Source organism: Primulina eburnea, chromosome 14 (genome assembly GCF_022965805.1).
Source record: "Primulina eburnea isolate SZY01 chromosome 14, ASM2296580v1, whole genome shotgun sequence".
In the NCBI taxonomy this organism is placed as follows: Eukaryota; Viridiplantae; Streptophyta; class Magnoliopsida; order Lamiales; family Gesneriaceae; genus Primulina; species Primulina eburnea.
Window position 1 is genome coordinate 3,697,764 of NC_133114.1, and position 24,385 is coordinate 3,722,148.

A 24,385-nucleotide genomic window follows, 5' to 3' on the forward strand; every position below is an offset into this window, starting at 1 on the left:
ATCTAACACAGGAGCTCCCGGATGACCCAGTCGATCATGCCAAAGTGAGGAAGAGATGGCTGCAAAGGTTGATGGAGTAGTTTTATTGTGGATAGATTTGAGAGGATATAGGTCACCTTGACTATCACACCTCAGTAGAGGCATCCCCGTTTGAAAATCCTTAACAGAAAAACCGAATGGATCAAATTCAACCGAAACAGAATTATTAGTGGTGAATTTCCTAACAGAAATTATATTTTTGATTATTTTGGGAGCATGAAGAACATTTTGTAATGACAATGGAGGATTAGGAGAGGGCAAACAGGTATGACCATAGCCACTAATAGGAATTTAATGATCATTTCCAACAATAATACCAGAATTATGATTGCTCAAATGAAAATAAGACGAGAGATTACCATTTGACGAGGTCATATGTGATGTAGCGCCGGTGTCCATATACCAAGTAGGATCGGGTGGATTTAGAGTCAAGGTTGCATAGCCGATGCAATGTCGTCTGTAGGCACATACGAACCAGTCTAACCATTGAAAGAAGGAACCACAGGAGCAGTGAAAGCGTGATATGCTTGCTGCTGGGGGCTTGGGCCCAACACCCAGGCCCAAATATGGCAGTAGATGGGCGAGCCCATCCTTGGGCAGTCATAGGGCAGAGGGGAGGAGCCCAATGCGACCACCCCCAGTGAGGAAACGGACCCCACCCCCAGAATGGACGCTGTTGTGGTGGCCGTCCTGGCGGGCCAGCCTTGCCGGAACGATCACCATTGCCGCCCTTGTTCTGCTTGCCATTGCCACGGGCGCCTGAATTTTTCCATCCATTCTGTTGTTGTTTGCGGCCAGAATGTTGCTGCACCCTCCCCTATCCCGAATGAGAAGGAACAAAGGAGGTGCCGTCGTCCTCATGTGGAGCAACGACCATGGCAGAATTGGACGCCATTGTCGCCTCCTTAGCTAAGCCCGATTCCTCAAGAGTGAGCATGGACTTGGCTTGATAAAAAAGAGGGAGGGGATCACTTTGTCGGATCATTGTGCCCACACCACGCTACGGAGTAGTGAGACCAGAGACAAGTTGAAGCACCAAACGACTCTCAGACATCGGAGCCCCGACATTCTTCAATTGATCGGCCAAGAACTTTAGCCGTTGACAGTATGCCGATACATTGGGGTAATTTTCCATCTTGGTGGTTGAAAATTGTTGCTCAAGAGTGACCGCACGGGAATGCTTATTGTCTTGGAAAATGTCTTGCAAATGTTTCCAAGCCTCCAGTGCCGTAGCATCGGGTGCAAGGATGGTGTGTAGAAGGTCATTAGATATCGTGGCGTAAATCCACGACAAGACCGTGGAATCAAGAGTAGCCCACATATCGGCATCCTCCTCCTCGACCGTGGCCTTCAGTTTGTCTTCCGGAGGAGGTATGATGTGATGGAGAACCTTGTTCGAACGTGCATGAACCTTGAACAACTCCACCCATGTTGAGTATTGCACGTTTTCCATCTCGAGAATCATAGGAACATGACTCCTAATGTTGGAGACATCAAGAGCTGGGTGAAAATTTCTAGATTGAGACATCGTTGCCGAAGAAAGACAAACGACAGGGAAGAAAGAAAAGAAGAAAAAGAGGGGCGGAAATCACAGCTAGGGCGCAGCGGAAAGAGATCGAGAAGAAAAACCTTATTGCTCTGATAACATGAAAGAATGTTTTGTTTGTTGCTTTCTGATTCTCAATCGTCAGAATATATCCTCAAGATTGTAGCATAATCCTAGGCTACAAAACAGGAAACTAACAATATACATTGACTGATTTTAGGCTAAAGAATAGAAGGCTAATTAGACGGCTAACAATATACATTGACTTTTCAAAATATTTACTATATTTAACAGTTTTGACTTTTTTAGCCCGAAGCCACTAAAAATATTGTTATTTTGCAATGATACTCTACTACACGACTCACATATTTAATGAAAATAAACCATATATTATAAATATTAAAATCTATATAAATAAAGAAATACAAGAAGATCTTTTCCTCAAATTTTGAAATATTGAGTATCATTTTGTTTTATTTTGCCCTTTGTTTAGATTTATTTTAATGTATGAAATATAAATTTATTCTTGTTACATGAGCTACGTAAGAGAGCATTAATGTCAAATAAAATATATTCGATGGAGTTAGTGTTTTTTGGTTAAAAAAGATCAAAACAGACAAAAATCCAAGTTACTAAATAAAAACAAAAATTTGATAAATTACATAGTTAAACTCAAAATATATCAACTTACAATATTAAAATAAAAACTACCCCTCTTTTAAAATACAAAAGAAATAAATAATAAAATAAAGAAGAAGAATTTTTTAAAGTAAAATTTAAAAACCAGTCACCGTCATGACTTGTTAGTGTTGCCACGCCCGTCGCCGTCCAATGGCAATTATGACTTTTTGGTACAAAATGTTAAAGCAAAATGCGATCGATTATTATTCGACATTTTCAAAGTAATATGAAGTTAATTGTGACTTTTATTATACATTTTGTGTAATATTAATATTTTTTAATTTATTGAATTCGCCTTTGTTTGAAAATCCTAGGTACGCCACTACATGTAGATATATTAAAATTTAATGAAGTAATTTAAAATATGTGCGAATTAATTTTTCCATCAAATTTTATGTTTGAATTTTTATTTCATCATATTATATTTTTCCCGAAATATGGAAATATGTCTATCAACAGCCATACAGTGAGTTTTCTACTGATAATTTGGTTTAAACAAATAACAATGGACAATAACAAAGCCGGCAATTTTTTCAAAGCAAAAACTTATGTGAGACAGTTTCATAGGTAGTAGTTTGTGAGACAGATATCTTATTTGGGTAATCTATGAAAAAATATTAATTTTTATACTAAGAGTATCAAGTTACCTTTCTTACAAATAAAGATTCGTGACACCATCTTACAAGAGACCTGCTCGTTCTTCAATTAATCATTATCAAACTCTTTGATCTTCTTTCTGTCTGTCGTTTCTGAATGTCTCCAACAGTACTTTCCAAAGGCACTATAAAAGAGACTCTGCAAATTAACAATGGCAGGCCAGGAACAAGAATGGAAATCTAATGTATATTAGGGGACAAAACTAAAAACTTACATTTTTGGTGAAAAAGCCATATCTCTTACTATTTATTAAGGTTGAGTAGGTTAGAGTAACTTCTTTGGTCTGTTTTTTAAAATACCTAAAATATCCTTCACCCCCACTCTCTACATTACTAATTATATATATTAATAAAGTGTTAAAAAATAAAAGCAAGTCACATGTAGTTTAGTGGATAAAGTCTATGTTTCTTAATCATGAGGTTGTAGGTTCAATTTTTGCTTGAGACTTTTTTATTCTTTTTTAATTTATTTTTTAGTTCATATATCAAAATTATAATGTAGCCACTTATTATTTCTTATAAATATATTTTGATCTTCATTTAAATATAAATCAAATAAATTATAAAAACATATCGTACAAGCACGCAACGCGTGCGTCGTTGTACTAGTATTAATTATTAATTTGGGGAGGGCGACCTGCCTGCTGTGGTATCCAAGTCCAGGTGTGATAGAACATTGATGATACCAATCAAAGGCGAGTCCAAGAATAACAAACAACGATATTCTTGTTGAATAAATGGCTGAGAAACATACATATCAAAGAATCAAGGCTTCCAGTGTGGAGGTTTGACAGCAAAAATGAAAGGGGTCGATCCTGCTACAGGACGAGCCCTGTTTTATCGGTTAACAGAGTCTGAAGGCTTGTCCACAAAGCCTTTAGTGCTGTGGCTACATGGAGGTTAATGGAACAGTCACTTGTAAAAGAAGTTTAAAGTTTTGAACTCGCTGTTTTTTCTTATAAGAGACTGAGTAGTAAACTCTTGAAACTTATAGTGTCTCATGTTAGAGCAGGTGTCCATCGAACCTACTTGTGACTTGAGTTTTATTGACTTTTATGTAAAAATAAATATTTATTTTAATAATATTTTATGATTTTATCAATTATGACATTTACTTTACCCGTACACGCATATAAGCTTCATATATAAAGCCCTTGAGTATGCAATAGGTATCATAAGATCTGTCTCGCAACATAAGATCATGACATTCATTAGGAAGTGTACCGTATATTTTAAACAGGTTTCTAGTCGAATCAACCGCCTAAAATAAGGATAAATGTCACTTGAGCTAGAGACTAACATCTGTGATATAAACGTCATATTTTATTGATAAAGGCATGAAGATGTCCATGCATACATATGAATAATAATTTGATGATGAACTGAACAATCATCTCTCGGACTGTTCAAGTGGTTATCACTTATTGAGTAGAATAGTCTGTGATTGTGGTTGTACACCATTAGTCCTTTGACCCGGGACAACGTAAAGTCTCTACGTACTAGCATGCACTTTGATCTATTTACCATCATCGAGTTTAGTTTCGAAATACGTAGGAAACAATGTATTGAAGTCGGGATTCACCGTTTGTCTACGAGAAGATATCATATGCGATCTGATGAGTTAATAGTGCAAATAATATATTTCTAAAGTAAAACGACATTTTTGAAATTTTTTTCTCAGTTGCAGATACCATATCAGTTTTATTACTCAAAGATATATCACATCGTTACAGAATTTATGATTGCAATCCTCGATATACCAATGATTACATATTCGATCGTGATATATGAGTTGAAATGACCGTACTGTATGCTAAACATAATTTAAGGTTCTTTCAGGCACTATCAATGATAACTAGGTGATCATGAGACGATTCTACTATACGCTCTTACCATGATCCGATGAATGTAATCAGATTTGAGTTTTGACATTTTTTATCAAGGGGTTGATGAAAAGTAGGTTGTCAATTCGGGTAGGTTGGGTCAGTTCCGGTCGGGTTGAGGCATGGGTATTTAAAAAAATTCAACCCAAATCGACCTGGCTAACCCGACCTACCCGAAAATTGTTTTTTTAAAATATGATTTTAAAAAATATGCTTTTTAAAACGAAAAAAATATTATTTTATTATTTATAAAATAAATTTAATAAAATAATTAAATAAAAATTCAAAACACATAATAATTTCAACCCATGATAACAAAATATTGTCTAATTATATGATAATTGTGTTTCATATATTTAAATATTTAATTTAAATTAAGTTTAAGAGTAGAAGTTTTGTAAACTATTAATTATAGAAGTAATTTTTAAGGAAATGTAAATATTTCACAAAATAAATATTACATGAAAAAAATTAGCGAGATCAAGATAACATTATATAAATTGTTGCAAAAATAAATATTTGATAAAACATCCTCATGACCTCATCTATGAATAAATTCATAAATTTGAAAGTCAACTTGTAGAAAATTTAAAGTATACTTAATAGAATAAATAAAAAATTATTTGATAAAAAAATGTTTTAGAAAATAAATATTATATGAAAAAAATTTATGATATCGATATACAATTAAAAATTCAAACATACAATATAAAAATATAGCCAATATTTTTTTATTCTATAATTTTTTTATATAAAAAATCGGGTCAACTCGCATAAACTAGGGTTGACCGAACCCGACCAAATTTTTTTAATAAAAATCAGGTCAACTCGAGTAAACTTGGGTTGAACGAACCCGAGCCAACTAATTTTTTCGGGTTTGATTTTGGGTCCAACCCGATTTGACCTGAACCCGAAAACTTCCCAAGCCTAACCTAATTTTTTCGAGCCGGCTCGAGTTGGGTTATCGGGTCGGGTTCGTTTTTGTCATCCCTAATGAAAAGAATGAGGCTAATTAGGGTAAGCCCAAATATAAATAAATGTTATTTTGAATCACATGAATTTGTGAACTCACGGCTAGCTGAATCTCTGAACCATTTAGGGTCACATAAGTATTGGATTTTATGTTTTTGTTGAGATAATCAAGTTTAAAGAGTTGAATTTGAAGACTGTAGTTTAATGAAGATCAAACAGATTAATTTTAAAGGAGTTTGTGAGTTGTATCTATATAATGGAACATAAGGAAGTTAGATTAACATCTAATAAAATGAAGAGAGTGAAACTGTTTGTTTTAGTTCAGTAGTTCACAAAATTAGCAGCTGCTAAAATTGGATCGGTGGAAAATTTGTCGTTTGAAATTTTCAGTTTTCAATATATTAACGAGAATTGTATCATCAACGCATCGGCGATGTCTAATCGTCGATCAGGGTAATAATGAGTTCATAATTATTTATTTAGTAAATAAATATATTAATTAATTGAGTAATTAAATAAAATTTATTTAATTTAAAGCAAAAATAAATAAACTAGGTATGTGCACCTCAATTCTTGAGGTGTCCTACCCATGTTTACAGTAACATATGAGTATTTATATTTTGTCGGAGTAACTAATCATGTGTGGGTATCCGGACGCTAATCAAGTTCATAATCGTCATTGTGATAATTTACTCAATTATAATTAATAGGGTCTAATTTTTTTTTAAATGCGGAACGTAATGGAAATCATACTAGTATACATATCAGTATAAAATAAGGTAAAAGTCCTGTACAACATACATTCAATATAGACTAAGGTTCAACAACTAGCTATCAAGTGTTCAAACCCTATCTACAGCAACGTCAAAGTCTGTGGTCTCCACTCTAATCATGATCTCTCGTCATCTCCTTGACCCTGAACCAGTCCCACCTGTTGTCATGCACACACACAAACACGACAACATTCGGATAATTCCGGTGAGATTATAATCCCAGTATAAATCAACGAACATGCAATCATATAATCAATATAAAGCATGAAGCAGATATCAGATATAAATCAAAGTCTGAAACATAATTAATATAAAACTATCAATCATACTCGTGACTCCACGACTCAGACTAGACTCAATCCTAGTCTAGGGATCCCGATTTCCAGACGTTGGTTTTCCTATATCGACCAACAGTAATAGAAGAAACTTTGATTCTATCCACATCGATATAACCAAACATCCAGTATCTTGACCTATCCGTCACAGACTGTGGCACTATCGCCAATACACTATCTTGTGACATCGTGCAATGTGCCCGTGGCGATCCCACCACTATCAGGCACTTCTGCCACAAGATTACTCGGCTAATACCTACTTTCTATACATCCATAGAACAAGCATATCAAGTCAAAGCAAAGAACATAATAATAAGAAGTATGTGATTTAGGGAAACTCAAGTATATCCTACTTGAGTCGATCTCCCAGTACCACATTGACTTATACCTTTCGTTTGTAGTCACGGTCTGAAGCAATATCATTTCTAAACTAAAGAATGTCTCTGTAAATCTGAAACAACATATTGAGAATCATAATATCAATGTTCTATTCTCAATTCAACACTGAATCTGATTAATCTGGATTTAATTCAAATCACGACATAACGGCACAATCTCAGTATCCCCGTCAATACCATGTCAACAGACATCAATTACAAATCATAACTCATATCTGATATAATCGGAATTTCATTCATAATCCAAATCTGTCCGATTTCAAATCAATATAATCAGAAAATCATAACAGTTCCATAATCAGTCTGTTTTTCTATCTGACTTCGATTCTATGATGTCTAACATGCCAAGAACATCATATATGAGTCATATCAAATTCCTACAACATCATATTTTCAAATGATGATAGAACTCATTAAAACTTACGTCCAGTTGTAGCCTGCGTCGATAGGAACACAGTATTGAAGTCGGATTTAAACTCGGACGTACAGATTTCTACCAAATCAAATTCTTAGAATCAAGTTCAAAGCTTTCCTCCGCAATTCTCGTTCTTTCCTTTTTTTCTGAATGAGGAAATTGAACCAGATTTATATATATATATATATATATATATATATATATATATATATATATATATATATATATATATATATATATTGCATGATGAAGCCAAGTGGATCATCCTTCATAAAACACGTCTCGCGCATATGCGCGACCCTCCTCGGCACATATGCACGAGACAGTATGTCTCGGCGCGTGTCTTCCCAGCAGCACGCGCATATGCGTGCCTCAGCTTCGCGCATATGCGCGAGGCTCTCTGGACTCGACTTGCACAGCTCGCGCATATGCGCGCACTCACTTCGCGCATATGCGCGAGGTCCTATTCCTGTTTGGCGCATGAGCGCGCATCAAGTCGCGCATGTGCGCGAAAAGCACTGTCCTCGCACATACATTCACACGTTACCTCAAATCGTGTCTCGGTTTTCCCTTCCATAATCACATTAAATTATAAATCAATAATCGTTAATTAACAGCGATTAATTTTCGGGTATTACAACATGTGTTTATATTTGTACTCCATAAATAAGTTATTATAAATTAGAAAATAAAGTATTCGTATTTTAAATGTGTTACATTTAATGTTGTTGTTGACGCTAATGAATTTATGAATGTGATAACTTTAACTTAAATATAAGTTGTAATATGAGCCATTAAACATTCGATAAGAGCATAAATTTTCTTAGGGTAATCAAAGAAATTTAAAAAATTGTTAATGTAGACATGATGTCAATATGTTTAACTTTTTTTTTTTTTTTTTTAGAATCTAGTTGATGGATTTATGAATTTTATAACCTAGGGGTTTTTTTATGACATATAAACATGGGAGTTAATATTAATTAATACGACATCTGAATAAAAGATAACAATGGCCTAATAAAATAAATTAAAGTATATTCATAATCTAAAATTTTTAATACGTTTACGCACATATACAACGACTAAGCATTTTCAATAACATAAGATAAAGATTTTATTATTCATTTAATCTACATGGTTGTTCTGAATTCTTTAGCGGCGGCAGCATTGCCAAGATACAATTGAAATAAATCAGAAGGCATTTATGTTGGTGAAAGATTTATTTCTCCTAACGAGCAACAAAATGTGGGTGGTTCAAGGTAAATACGTTTTGCATCACAAAACTCACAGTTTGGCACACCAGGAAGCAAATCAGGATTGGTTACTATATGTGTTATTGAGTCAACATAACTATTTTCTGCATCATCTGTGCTCAACATTGGTATTTACCCATCCACTCTTCGCCTAGAATTTTTTGCTAACCTACGCTCTTGTAAATAATCATTATTCTTTTTACGAAGCTTTGTGGTCATAGTGATTTCCAAGATATGTTCGTTAATTTTACGTGACGTTATAACCGAACCGAATGATGAAACAACAAGAAATAGTAAAACCTAAACGTGGATAAGTTTACTGAGGACCAAAGCTACAGAATAAAACACATTGCTATGAGGAAACAAGGTGAGCTGTTGAATATTTACAACGGCCAAACAGAAACCGTAAGGTAAAACAAGACGACGTAGACATTCCTAAATTATGCCTGTATAAAACTATAAAGTTTAGCACATCGTAAAGCAAAACAAATTTTAGTAGTCTAGTGATTGTTAATGTTAGGATCGGTTAGGGGGATCACCGTTGAACTACAATAGCTAGGTTCTTGAAATATTGAACACCGATAAATTAAATCGAGTTTGGTGTTCAAACCAAGCGGAAAATACTCGAAATAATCCTTCGTAGAAACCGAGTAAATATTTTGTAAACCATTTAAAATATAAGCAAGTTGAATGAGTAAAAATATTTTAGTTGAAACATTTTATCAAACACTTGGTATGCAATATTTTGGTATTTGAAGAACACATAAAATGCTTTTTTAAAACAATGAAAATGATAAGTAAATGCAATAAAAACACGAATTTTTTGTTTATGGATGTTCGGAAACTTCAAATGCTCCTACGTCACCCCTTCTTCCCTTTGAGAAAGATATTCACCAGAAGACTTTGATTTATACAACTCTTTGTACAAACCCACTTAGCTAGGACTTACCCACTACCTAAGCCGAACTCCTAGCACTCAAAATTGTAGGCAGCACATCACAATTAGCATATTGTTTAATGTCTCATATGCAAAGACTACATACACAAGTTTATTTTCTTTGTGCCAGACTCACTCAACTAAACTTTGCAGTTCAACTCTCTTGTATATGTGTGAGTGATTGTGTGAGGAATTTATCATTTACAGTGTACATCTCAAATGTATCATCACACATGGGCTTGTGCTCTCAACTAGCTGATTTCTTCATGCTAACTGCCCATGCTTTGAATCCCCTTCAAAGCTCTTGTTTGATCTTCAAGATGTTGTATTTATAAGCCCCAACAATGATATATACGTTAGCACAAGAATATGATCGTTTGGAAAGTTTTTGTATTGTTTATGAAATTGTAACGGTTAAATTCGTCTTGCTTGGCATTTTCCCGACTGGTTAACTCTGGTCAACTGGTCAACTCTGGTCAACTCAATTGGTCATTCAGTTCAACTGGTCAGCAGCTGGTTCAGTTCAGTTCAGTTGGTCAGCTGCTGGTTTGGTTCAGTTCAGCTGGTTCAATTGGTTTGGTTAAGTTCAACTGGTCTGGTTCAGTTCAGCTGATCTGGTTCAGTTCAGTTGGTTCAGTTCAACTGATCTGGTTCAACTGGTCTTCAGCTGGTCTGGTTCAGTTCATTTCAGCTGGTGTTCTGAAATCAGCCTAGCTGATTTCAAATACATATATGTAATAATGAATGCATCGAACAGTAAATGATATAATAAAGAAAAAATCATACAAGGAATTTTAAATATCTATACTATACTAATCGAGTACAATAATTTTTAAACTTTATCGAATGCCAATATAATTCAACTAAAATCTATTAAAATCACATTCTATGTTTCTAAACTGAAGAATTTTTCCCAATCATTGTCCAAAAAAATCTATTTCTCGTTTAGTAAATATGTTGGAGGTTTACTAAAAGTTTTAGGTAGAACATAAGTACTCAAAGTTTCATACCTTCATTCAATACAAAACAAGGGCAAAATCTGTTTTCAGCCCTCCATTCAAACTTTTAAATGAATTTCTCACGGTGGCCACTTTGCATATCCAACGAGGAGTAAATGTTAGCTCGGGTCATTGATTGATGAATTAGTATGAAATTGATTATGCTGTTATAGCGGACGGTAAGGTAATCAGTATGATACGAGACTAACCATGGCAAGGCTTGCGGTTTTCTTGAATCCCTTTGCAAGAAAATGGAGGGCTGAAAACAGATTCTGCCCTTGTTTTGTGTTGAATGAATGTATGAAACTTTGAGTACATTCTAATATATATGTTCTATGAAGTAGATTACTCATCCTAGAAAACATTAACTGATTTTATATGTACAATTTCAGAAACTCGGAAACTATCAAATAGGGATTAACTTGCAATCTTTAAAAAATTGGCCGACTAAGAGCAAACTTCGTAAGCGCGACACAAGCTTCCCTGAAACCTCGACTCCAGGATCATCGAGAAGACTCACTAAAGGACTTATCATTCTCGTTTCAGTATCGTTTCAATTCTATATCACATAATAATTCATAAGCAACAGATGTCGGACCAAACACGTATCCAAGTACCTTAATATAAAATAGCGAATCACATCTTTAAAAACAAAACACTGAATCACATCTGTAAAACAATTTTTAACGAAATCAGAAGATGGATTACATGAGTGTTACCAAGTGAGTTTATTTCCGGCAGCAACAGCGCAGAGGATTGCTATTAATTTTTGAAGAACCCGGAAGCTTGGATTTTGAAAAAGCAAGAAGAAGAATTAACGTTTGCGGCCGGCGAGTATGTGAGACGTAGGTAAAAGAATTGGGAAATTTGGATCTGAGTCTATTAAACCGCTGCTAACTATTTTATTTAATTTTAAAAATATCCTATATTTCCTATTTTATTTAATCAGAAAAAATTTCCTATATTTACCGAGGAAAAAAACAATTTAATATATAAAAATAGGGTTATTTTAGGCAATATTCATTTTGTGATCAAGATGGTTACTATAAGACGTAATTCTTTAATTAATATTTGAAACAACACTGTTTGATATAAATAATAAAACGCAAAATGATAGCGTATTATTGTTTCGCTTAAGGATGTCTTGAATTCTACGAATTAATTATATGCATATATATCGATTTGTCTATAATATTATAAATAAGATGTCGAGTCAAATGTATATTTCTTAAAAAGCTATATATATTAATTCATAAATTATTTTGATTTTATTAAAACATGGTTTATAATTTATAATTGCGCGATGAAGGTATTCAATCTGACTTACAATTACTCGACGGGAGCTTCATGTCAAATTGAAAATTATCTGTACAATTACGATTTAATTTAGTTAATTATTTAATATAACTTTTATTTGCATTTGTAAATCAATTATATTCGATTATGACGTTCTAAATTAAATTAGAAAATAGAATAATTTTCTCCCTTGTCGTGGTGACTAATCATGACAAGTGTTACGTGGTGAAGTTTCAAACTCTAATTTAAGGTAACGCACGTGGTTCACGACTTTCTCATCTAAATTATGTAAATACACAATATTATTTGTGAGTGTTTTTAGGGCCGGGAAATTATATTATACAAATTTATATTTTAAAGTACAAAAAATGTATAATTATGATTGATATACTGTTGGTATATTAGGATTTTTTAACAATGAAAATCGATCTAGTGTTGCAATCTTGGTGCCGGCGGAATTAAAAATGAATCTGTTTGAAAACGGCTCTCATATTTCATGACGATAAGAGCGGTTTTGGATAACTGTAACTATATTTCATTACGGTACGAGCGGTTTTGGTGAACCGTTGTTGCAAGTGCTCCGGCGAAGCGGTTCCACAAACGCTCCTACAATTCGAACCCATTACAAACGGGTCCGTGCCACCACTCTTGCTGCTACACTTATTGGGAGCGGTTAAGCAAACGCTCCTGGAAGACCGGTCTTGATACATTGTTTTTTTTGTAGTGGTATTCCGTTTTCACGTTTCAATTTCTTGTTTCTGTATATTTCAATATAATTAGAACAAATTTATGTAGCGGCAAATATCATATTCTTGGAATTTCTTTCTGGATTTGGATTCTCGTACTCTAAATACATCATCTAATTATAAAATAGGAGACAAAAGAACAACAGAAAGATTATAAAACCCGAGATTTCTAAATAACCGCATATAGTAATGCCGGTCATTACATGCATATCAGCTTGCTGATTTAATCCTTAAAAACAAAAAAAATCACAAAACCAAATTGTCGTAAACTTAAAAGGGATTGAAGTAAGTTTGATTGAGAAGCACATTTTCAGTAAAAAAAAAAAAGGCATACATTATTTCAAGAATGTGATTGCTTCAGATTGGAAATGCATTGATTGGCAGTGAAGATCATGCAGTTTGATTTTCTCTTGACACACGCCCTCGTATCCGATGAGATTTACCAGGGTATTGTAGAAAACTGTAATAAGTCGTATGGCACCTATTTGACACAAGCATATATAGATAATGTGTTTCAATTATGCTCTTCAAATTCTTCCTCAGTATATGCTAGCTAATTCATAAGTGTTATTTTGTGTTACATATTACTTACAGATTTTTTTAATAAAACTGGAAAACAGGTCTCTGGATTTGATCATGCTCTTTGTGCTGGAATACTCCTGAAGTGCAGAAGGTTCTTCATGCCGATGTCAACGGATTTCCGGGAAAATGGGCTGCCTTCAAGTACTATAATTCTCGACTCAAGCTTTTTTGTAATCAAAATTTCGAGTATTAAATTTATTTAAGTTGATATCATTTTTGTTTTGATGCAGCGACTCTGTCAATTCTAACTGGAAGCATTAGCCACTCATAGTATTACCTATCATTAAGGCATTAGAGTTTGGATCTATAGTCATAAACAAAATCAAGTGACATGATTTTCTTGTAGACCTTGTTGATGTGACCAGGTAAAATTGGGTATGAAGTACGTGGGCAATTTCACCGTGCCGAGTCAAGAAGATGATGAGGAATAAGAGCACAACGAGATGTATCTTGTGAAAAAGTTTCTCCTGAAGAAGAAGAAGATACTATTCCAGCAAACCAGAAAGTAATCACGTGAATGGATGTCAGAAGGGTGTCCAACGTGGCCATTCAGATGCTTAAATCAACAGATGAAGGATAAGAAAATCAGTGTGACCTAATAAATGCTACTGGTGTAAATATGTATGAACCTGTTATTTATAGGAAGGAAAATGATGATGATCTCGTTTCCCGCGCCTACTTACTACTTGTAGCCATATCACATCAAATTCCTGTCATGTCTACTTTTTTCATCATGTCAAATCAATATGAATCTATCAGGAACACTTATCGAGACAATATTGTTGGAATTTTGATGCTTAATGAATGAAAATTAAGCAAACAAATCAATGTGTTTGATTAGAAAAATTCGAAACGAAAAACAAAGCTTAATGAACGAATATTAAGTTCGGTGGTTCTGAATTAAACTCGAAATGAGTGCATTAAATGTTGAAAGAAATTCAAACGAGTAGTCGGAACATATAAGGGACGAAAACGAGGAAAAAAATCGGTCGTGAACAGTAACAGGCGTGCACATGCGCGCGGGTGGCAGTGGCAGTAGCAGGCGTACACATGCGCGCGGAGCTGGGCGCATGTGCGCTCTGCCGAGCGCTCGCACATGCCCCTTCGTGCTGTTCGTGTCCCTTAGGATTTTTCTAGTATTTTTTCATTTCCTTGGCATTGTTTGATGATTGTGGTCAATTACAACGGCCAAGGGACACCACTATGAATGAAAGATCATGTCTTTTCACATAAAAGAACATTAATTATTGATTTATTGAAAATAAAAAACACATACATATTTTTCCAAGCATTTGCATATTGTCTTTTTCCTTCTTCAACAAGAGAGGGTTCCATTCATTTCCTTATTATAGAACTTGAATAATTGAATGCTCATTATTCAAGAGTTGTAGTTGTATTTTGGGAGAAGATTGCCACAAACCTTAAGCACATTGTGAGGGACAAATTCTTCTTAAGGAGAAAATGTTCAACACTTGCCTCTACAAAACCATTTTCATTGTTTTCTTCTTGCTTCTTTTCACAAATTTGAATACCACGAACAACAAATATTTCATCTGATCTCGCACTTGAGTGCGGTACTATTACCGAAGCTTCCCGGACAGTGAGTCATCATTTGGGAATTCGCTCAAGAGACTGGGGCCTCTGGTTGCCCGGGCGAATGACTTTCCGGTCATTTACTTGCTTGGCAACTTATGAGCCCTTTCTACAATCCTACCATGATCCGGGCTATCTATTTACTTTCTCGGGTCATAACTCTTCCGAGAGTATCACTTGTGTTACCAGTTACAGCCACTAGGTACTCAATGCCTAGGCTCGGGTTATCGGTCAAGACTTCTTGGTAGGGTTTTTTTTAAATAATATACAAATAATAAAATTTTACAAAATTGATGCAAAAGCAAGGGATGTTACAAAAATAGTGCAATCCGGGAAAATTTGCTACGGATTCTGACAACTCCGCAACAGACTGTCCCGGTTTCATTTTTTGTACTTTGGGTGTTTGTGTTATATTTATATGCAGGTAAAGGCTATTGTTTTGTATTATAATTTAGTATATAAATTTCATCTTTTTTTTTTATTTCTCATGGTCTGTTTTTCGTTTTTTTCAATCTAATTTTAATCTGAAAGCTCTTGTTATTTTATTTTTGAAAAGAATTTGTACTCTATATTTTATTGTATCTGTGATATCACGTGTAGGTGAAATTATTATAAATATTTTTTTACATTATTTTTTTATTTCATAATTGTATAATGTCATCGTATTTTTCAATTTTTTCATGTTAGTATCCAACTCATTGAGTTTGTCTTCAACATCGTACATACTCTATTCAGGTTAGTGCACAATTTGGTGAGTTTATCTCCAACTTTATAAAAACAGATGAAAATAATTATCGTAATTATTATGTTATACATTATATTTTTTGTTGACTAAGATGACATAAAAATGAAAATTTATTGAATTTATAAAGTTTTAATATTTATTTTGTGCGTTGAGATATTGATAAATTTAATATATTTATTTGAGAGATTAATGTTATTATTATAGGAATTAGCCAATTAAATGATTTATTAAATATAAAAACAATTAATAGAAGTAGATTAATTCAAAAAGTGTAGTAGATTTTGATATTTGATTTCAAAAAATTCAGTTACTAATTTATATGGTTGTTTTTCCTGTATGTTATGGTTAATAAGTTTAGTATTAATTAGATAATGGTAAATACCAAGTTATAATTTACAGAAAGTATTATGAATGGTGATGTTATTGAAATCGGTGATGCTAACTGGAAGGTCAGATCTTTGCTTGGCGAGCTCGGATAAAACCTTCGGAAGATACCTGGGAGGTCGGACCTTCGCCTGGGGAGCTCGGATCAGGTACCTCGAAACCAAGAAACACAAACAAGAGTGTTAGAAGGGGGCCGAAAGGTTGTTCCGGCGTAGCCCCTCCGACCCTCAAGTAAGAGAATAGAAAATTGAGAGAGTAATATGTGTGCTGAGAGAATGTGGAAGTATGAATGAATGAATAATGAACGAAACTTGGTATTTATAGGGGAGCAGTAGAGTCCTAGTTTGGTAGGTTTAGATTCTCAGAATCTTCGGAAGATTTGGTTAGATCTTGCGCCGGATTTGGTTAGATATCGCGCCAGATTTGGTTAGACTCCTAACGGGCCTTACCTTCCTGGGTTCTGATCTCCATGGGCCACACGTTTAACGTCTGAGTAAGAGCTCTCGGAGGTATGAACCCGCTTGACGGCTGGACCTTCTGGGAGCTCGGCTCGGGAGCTCGGCCGAGATGTATCCAATCACACCAATACCACAATCTTGGAGGTCGGCTCGGATTCCTGTTGAGAGGTCGGCAGGGGAGCTCGGCGTGGGAGGTCGGCTGACCTCTTGTATCGAGGATACTGCTTGTGTGGGAGGTCGGCAAGGATGACCTCCTAGATGACCCCCCAGATGACCTCCCGTGTTTCTGAACGCTGAGTGATGCGATCCAGGCGAAATAGATGAGCAGGGTCGGGTGCTCCACCGGATCGAATCAAGTATTTGTAGTGTTGTTTAGGAAAATGAACAAGGTATATGGCTTCAATCTTGACCTGCAAACAAGAAGATGAACTCGTGAATGGGCGCCGGAGGGGTGTCCGACGTGACCACTCCGATGCTTAAATCAGCAGGCAAAGAAGAAATTAAGCAATATATATGCGAATATATGTGAACAATACTTTTTAGTTCAAAGAGTCTCTCTATTAAATGAATTTAATACCTGCTATTTATAGGGGAGGAATGGGTAGTTTCCTCGATTTCCGTGACATCTACTAAGTCGGTTTACCTTCCTAGCTTCTGATGACTTCTCGGACACTCCAAGCCCAAGTTGCTCTGGCAGATTAGATGGCATGTAATGATTATACTCAAGTGTGGCTCACTTGTCGAGGTAACGCTATTTTCGAGGTTGCCAAAGTGGATATGCAACTGGAAAACACTACCCGGTCAGGGGAGAAGCACCCGACCAACTCTATGAGAGCCCGGGTAAATAATAAAGAATTGCGTACAACACCAATCCATCCGGGAAGAGGAGTTATACCATCCGGGAAGAGGAGTTATACCCGGATACTCCTGAAATCGACCCTGACTATGACCCGGATCCTACTAGGGGTATCACCACCCATCCCTAAAATAGTCGGGCTAGAGCTTGACTCGCTGTCCCGATTTGATCCTTTCTGCACTCTTTGCAATTGTGAACAAATATTTAAACAAGGGAACTTTTGGAGTGTCTCGTATCCCATATCCTTGACTCCCCGATGTCTGATAATCACTATTCTCGAGAGAATCGATCGAATACATTAATGAGGATGCTACTGAAAATTGCTCGTTTTTCAAGGTAATGATGAGTCTATACTCTCAATAACTGCACACGTCTCTTCACTTGGACGCACGATTTCCTAAGCGTCCTACGATCGTCCGATTAAATTTGAATCGAAGGTAGAGATGAACGCTCTACCCTATAAATAGAGACCTTGCTTATCCTTCCATCTTATCAATGCAATGGCAAGCTCAAGCAATTCGAAAGCTCCTGATATGGCGGGGGAATTTATGCGTGCGGTCACAGAGAGACGGAAGACTGATTTGGAAGACGAAGTTTTCCACAAAATACTCCTATTTTGGGAAAGATTGTACGAGCTGGAATCTTCTCAGTACGCAGAAGGGGCTCCTGCTCCTGAGAACGTGGCTCGTATGCAGAAGTACCATGAACGTCTTTGTGTTGCGGAGTATGTGGACATATTTACTCACCATGGTGTCTACGCACTAATGCTAGAAAAGGAGTTGAAGATCCTGGAAGACATAGCCGGGTCAGATAGCTTTGGCAAGACCGCTACCGGAGATCTCAGCGGTTGGCTGCACAAATGGAGGGTTGCTGTAGAGGATGAACATCTCCGTGTAATTCGTGCTCATTTTTAATAATGAAATGTCCTTTTGTTTTCGTTCTAGCACTTATCTGGTAAATAGCGAAACCCACTTAAACGAAATTAAATAATGAAAATTGACATGACTAATAATCCCTAGATAATAATGCTTAGGCCAATGAGGTCTCGGTCTACCAGTTTGTTATGTTGAGATCTCGAGATTGTAGTCCGAGAGAAGGAATAAACAGGGACCAAGAATCCCCCGGTCTGCTGACGTGGTGCCATAATAATATGAGATTTATTGAACTCCTGCCAAACAAAAACGTTCCGTATTTCGAGGCACCTCAGACTTGACGTTTTGATAGCTGTTCAGATCCTTTCGTCTGCTCCGCGCAATTTACGAGGGACATCCTGATCATACACCTGTCCAAATCTGATGGCTATGATCAACTCTTGCCTTTGAATAATAAAGGAGACGCTTCGAATGGCTGAGACTCTTGGATTTCCCCCACATTTAAGGACGTTTGCCTATAAGTAAGAGGGTGAACACAAAAAACAATTTCCCATTTTACCATGTCGAGTTCAGGCGGTTCCAGTGCTTGCAGCAGCACACACGTCTTGGTGACCCCGGCAATGCGTCCTCATCTAGAGGAGCTGAAGAGAGGCATCGAGGAGAGCGTGTGGAGGAAAGTTATGACCGTACGAGATAAGGCCCACGATCTGGATTTTTCCTACCGCAACAGTCTCGTTCTTACTCGAGCACAAAGAGCAAGAGCGAGGAAGTATATCCGAGAATTTGCAGTGGCTCGGATTGCAGACCTGGTTAATGACCAGGTTCTACTACACATGATGCTGCGGAAAGAATGGCCTCGCTAACCAAGATAATGCACAATGAAACCTTTGTCAATCTTCGAATCCACGAGCTGACTAACTGGATAACAGAATGGCGAGATTCTGTGTCTGTTGTAATGGATGACATAATTGCTCGCCGCTTCTTTATGTAATGAGAAATTTATTGCTTTTTATTGCTTTATTGCCTCTTTTCCAGAAAATCTATATAAATTTACGTGCGTCGCAACAATAGATGCTCAACCAATCGTAATAATTCGAATTATAAAACTGAAAACGTCTCCGCGATATACCTGTCTGGGAATCTATTCCGGGGTGCGATATCCTTCTTCCTGGACTAAAAACACAATCCCGGGTAATTAAATTTCCGGGCTATCGAACAAGTTGTCGGGGGCCTCGCCTTTTACTTCGCGCATTTTGCTTGTGTACTTCCCTCAAATTTACGTGTTTCCAAGTAAAAACCGGGATTTAAAATCTCCCCGGTTTAACATAACATATAACATATCGAGGCCTCAAACCTCCCGATTTATAAAATAACATGCCGGGGCCTTAAACCCCCCGGGCTACCAAAAACTGGGTAATTCAAAAGGTACCGTGATAGTACGTACCTTTCTTGCTTCAACGGTTATCAACGTTTCGAATTTCGAGGCGTTGATAAGTCTGACACCATAATGATTACGCGTGTCCTTACCGATTCCCAAGGATCATCTCGTCCATCCGATTAGATGCAAATCAAGGGTAGAGATCGAGTCCTTCTCCTTATAAGTAGTGCCTAAATTATTTTGAAAATATCACTTTCAAATTCGAATCTCCGGCGAAGCCCTGCTTAAATTGCTCCTCGAAGCTCTTCCGTGCAAAAAATCACCCACTTCCGAAGCTCCTCTTCAAAACCTGTAAGTTCTCTATTTTTATCATGTCAAACTCTACTTCTTCAACGTCGGGAGCCAATGCGCGAGGCTCTCCTAGCGACGAATCTGCTGCGTTACGCTCCGATGCTTCTCAATCTCCCCCACCCCAACGCTATGTCACCCAACCTGCTAAGAGACCAGTAGCCTCTTTAAGTAAACCATCTTCTTCTAAACCCTCCATTCCTAATTCCTCCCGAATTCTCGCCCAAAGAAAAGGTAAGGGCAAAACTCGGGCCGTGAGCCCTCCTCCTGTCGAGGCCCCGGGATTTCCCTGGTTCTCCTCTCTGAGTAGCACCCTGCGCCCAGGGGCGGATGAAGAACTTAGGACCTTGGGTAGTATTCCTTCCAATCTTTCTATTTTAATACCCGAGTCCTCTGATAGGGCAAAAAACCCCCCTCAAGGGTACACTACTTTTTTCCGGGACCAAATTAAGAATGGTCTTAGATTTCCGATTCACCCCTTTTTCATTGCAGTTGCCAAATTTTTTGGCGTACCCATTAACCAATTTCACCCTAATTCTTTTAGGATAATGGCTGCCACTTATGTCCTCTTTAACATGAATAATTTTCTTATTAACCCCCTCATTCTTCACTATTACTTTTCTTGCCGGTTTGGGGATAATGCCTTTTCCCTGACTGCCCGGCATAACGCTCGCTTCCTTGATGATATTCCCTCTTCTCAAAAAGGGTGGAAAGGAAGATACTTTTTTATTCGACTTCCGGGAGATCTTCCCTGCTTGTCTGGCTTTCTCTCTTCTCTGCCTACACAACCTTCGCTTCCCGGCACCTATAAATTTGAAGAACCCTTCATCGTGAGCCAGGATTTGGTGGAAGGGCGCAAATACTCATCTTCCACATTAATTTCTGATGATAATTTGATCACATATGGGTTGAGTCCCCGGGGTGAGGATCCCGAAGATCGCATGATTGATGAGGTGGCGGGCTCGGGCCCTCAACCCGGTAATTCACCCTTCTTTCTTGCCACCCCCTCCCTTGTTCTTTCCTTGATTTACTCAACACTTACTTCTCCTCTGTCCAGATAACTCCGAGATGCAAGCAGCTTTCGCTAAAAGACGAGCAGTCGAAAAGGCGGCCCGGGAAAAGGAACTCGCAACAAACCGGGCAATGGCCGAAGCAGAAAAACAACGTGCTATGGAGGAAACGCCCCGGGGAATCGAAATTACTCGAGAGAATCCTTCCCGGGATGATACTCTTCGGGTAGTGGTTGAGACCTCAGAGGAGGCCGAAGATCTGGTTCCTCTTAGTAAAAGGCAAAGGATCTTGGCTGTCGAGCCCGAACTGATTATCTTGGATAATCCTCCTGCAGGTGATCAGGGTCCTTCTGGTTCCCACGAATCCCTTCCTCCTCCGCAGTTCAAGGAAGCCTCCAGCTCCGAATTTCCTTCGACTAACATTTTTTTCGAAGGGCCTACTTCTAGTGGCGCGAAACGCTTTAAGCAGATGCTTAGTCTTTCTGAGGCGGCCTTTCTAAAAAGTGTTCCGGCCTGCAATAGATTTCTGGAAGGATCGAATCGCCTCTATTCCGTAAGTTTTTCTCCTTATTACACTTATATTTTGACACATTCTTTATGACTTTTGCTCTTTGTTTTTGCTCAGGCTGCTCAAATGATAATGTCTGCTTTTGAGGAGGTGGCTGCAGTAGCCACCAAGACAAATAGGCAAGCCCGGGCGGCTCAAGAAATTCATGATCAACTTCGAGAAGATATTGCCCGGGCTACCAAGCTGCATGAGGAGAAAGTCACCGGTCTCCTGGCCTCCCTGGAAATGGCCAACCAGCATTTGGCTTCCGCTCAGCGTGCTCGGGATGAAAGTTTAATCCGAGAAGAGGCCTCTCAAAGGCAGATTGCTTTCTTGGAATCCCGGACCCGCTACCTTGAGGAAGAAGCTACTCGCCAACAACATCGAGTCGTGGCTGCTGAGGATAAGCTTAAATCCTTACAGCTTACTCAAGAGGAATGGAAGACTATTTTCCTTCAATCCTCAGATTTCCAAGCGGCTGTTGAAGATAGATCATACAACTACTTCAAAGTCGGTTTTGAGAAATGCCGGGAACAGTTTGAAGAGGAAAACTTAATCCCGGCTAACAAAGAAGGCTTCCCGGATATTGACAAAGCCATTAACTCCCTTCCTAAAGATGGTGATGCTGACCAAGAGGCTGGGGAGTCCGGGGATCAAACTGCACCTTTAGAGTAGGATTGTTTACCTTCTCTCTTTTTTCTTTGTAATTTCCGGCCTTCGAGCCCTTTAATGAAGAACTTTCTTTTCTTCCTTGTGACTAAATGATATGTGAAATACATATGTATTCCCAGACCCGGTCCTCATGGTCATTTGGGCTTTTTAAGAGCCAAAGCGCGGAGCCTTGGGCCGGGGAGCACGTCCCGGGACTTGGAATGGTCGAGGTGTGTGGCCCCGAGCCAGGGTGTAGTGCCCTGGGCTTTTGAGAACCAAGGTGCGGAGCCTTGGGCCGGGGAGCATGTCCCGGGACTTGGAATGGTCGAGGTGTGTGGCCCCGAGCCAGGGTGTAGTGCCCTGGGCTTTTAAGAACCAAGGTGCGGAGCCTTGGGCCGGGGAGCATGTCCCGGGACTTGGAATGGTCGAGGTGTGTGGCCCCGAGCCAGGGTGTAGTGCCCTGGGCTTTTAAGAACCAAGGTGCGGAGCCTTGGGCCGGGGAGCATGTCCCGGGACTTGGAATGGTCGAGGTGTGTGGCCCCGAGCCAGGGTGTAGTGCCCTGGGCTTTTAAGAACCAAGGTGCGGAGCCTTGGGCCGGGGAGCATGTCCCGGGACTTGGAATGGTCGAGGTGTGTGGCCCCGAGCCAGGGTGTAGTGCCCTGGGCTTTTCAGAACCAAGGTGCGGAGCCTTGGGCCGGGGAGCATGTCCCGGGACTTGGAATGGTCGAGGTGTGTGGCCCCGAGCCAGGGTGTAGTGCCCTGGGCTTTTAAGAACCAAGGTGCGGAGCCTTGGGCCGGGGAGCATGTCCCGGGACTTGGAATGGTCGAGGTGTGTGGCCCCGAGCCAGGGTGTAGTGCCCTGGGCTTTTAAGATTAGTACTCGTCGAACTTAAGATGTAAGAAATAATAGAACACTTCTGAGAAAAATATATCTTCCATTATATCTTCAATCAATACATCCATTTAAGCATAATACTGTTTTAAATTAAATACATTCCAAGGTCTCTTGAGGGAACGCCCTTGTGCATCTTCTAAATAGAAAGATCCCGAACTGACTTTTCGAGTAATCTTGTAAGGTCCTTCCCACCTGGCTTCTAACTTTCCGACTTCCCCAGCAGGATTGACCTTTTTCATGACGAGATCTCCTATTTGGAAATTTCGGATCCGGACCCTTTTGTTATATGATTTCATAATCCGATTCTTATATGCTTCCATTCGGATGCATGCTCGATCTCTCTTTTCTTCTATCAGATCCAATTCCATAGCCCTGGCCTGATCATTGCTGCTTGGGTAAGCTTCTACCCGAGAAGAAGTCATTCCGATCTCTACGGGAAGGACTGCCTCAGAACCATACACTAAGCTGAAAGGAGTTTCTTGAGTAGGTGCCCGGGGAGTAGTCCGATAAGCCCAGAGAACACTAGGCAATTCTTCCACCCAATCTTTTCCTTTACCTTGTAATCTGGTCTTTAGTGCTTGCACAATGATTCTATTGACAACCTCTGTTTGACCGTTAGCTTGTGGATATGCAACAGAGGTAAAAGATTGAATAATCTTCATTTCCTGGCACCACAACATAATTTCTTTGCCCTGGAATTGTCTGCCATTGTCCGAGATTAGTCTTCTGGGCACCCCAAATCGGCATACAATATTCTTCCACAGAAATTTTAACACTTCCTGCTCGGTAATTCGGGCTAAGGGCTCGGCTTCAACCCACTTGGAAAAGTAATCCACTGCTACTAATAAAAATTTCTTCTGAGCCCGAGCAGTTGGGAAGGGACCCACAATATCCATACCCCATTGATCGAAAGGGCAAGATGCCCAGATGGGCTTCATGAGAGTGGCCGGGCTGTGCTTAAAATTTGCGTGATGTTGACAGCTCTGACAAGCTTGAACTATCTGGGTGGCATCTCGGTTAAGAGTTGGCCACCAAAACCCGGCAAGCATGGTTTTTCGAGCTAGAGACATTCCTCCAAGGTGCTCTGCGCAGCATCCTTCATGAATCTCCCGGAGTACATAATCTACCTCCTCTTCA

At 38.3% G+C, this 24,385-nt stretch overlaps 1 protein-coding gene across 1 annotated transcript; it reads right to left on the reverse strand.

Moving 5' to 3' along the window:
* Positions 1-1,039: 1,039 nt before the first annotated feature.
* On the reverse strand, positions 1,040-1,567 carry LOC140811088 (uncharacterized). Its single transcript, XM_073168963.1, has one exon. It carries the CDS (start codon positions 1,565-1,567, stop codon positions 1,040-1,042), a length of 528 nt encoding a protein of 175 aa, XP_073025064.1.
* Between the last annotated feature and the right edge of the window lie 22,818 nt (positions 1,568-24,385).

What these genes read in the sequence shown, in the direction of transcription:
- LOC140811088 (XM_073168963.1), bottom strand. Translation starts at nt 1,567, where the DNA reads ATGTCTCAATCTAGAAATTTTCACCCAGCTCTTGATGTCTCCAACATT.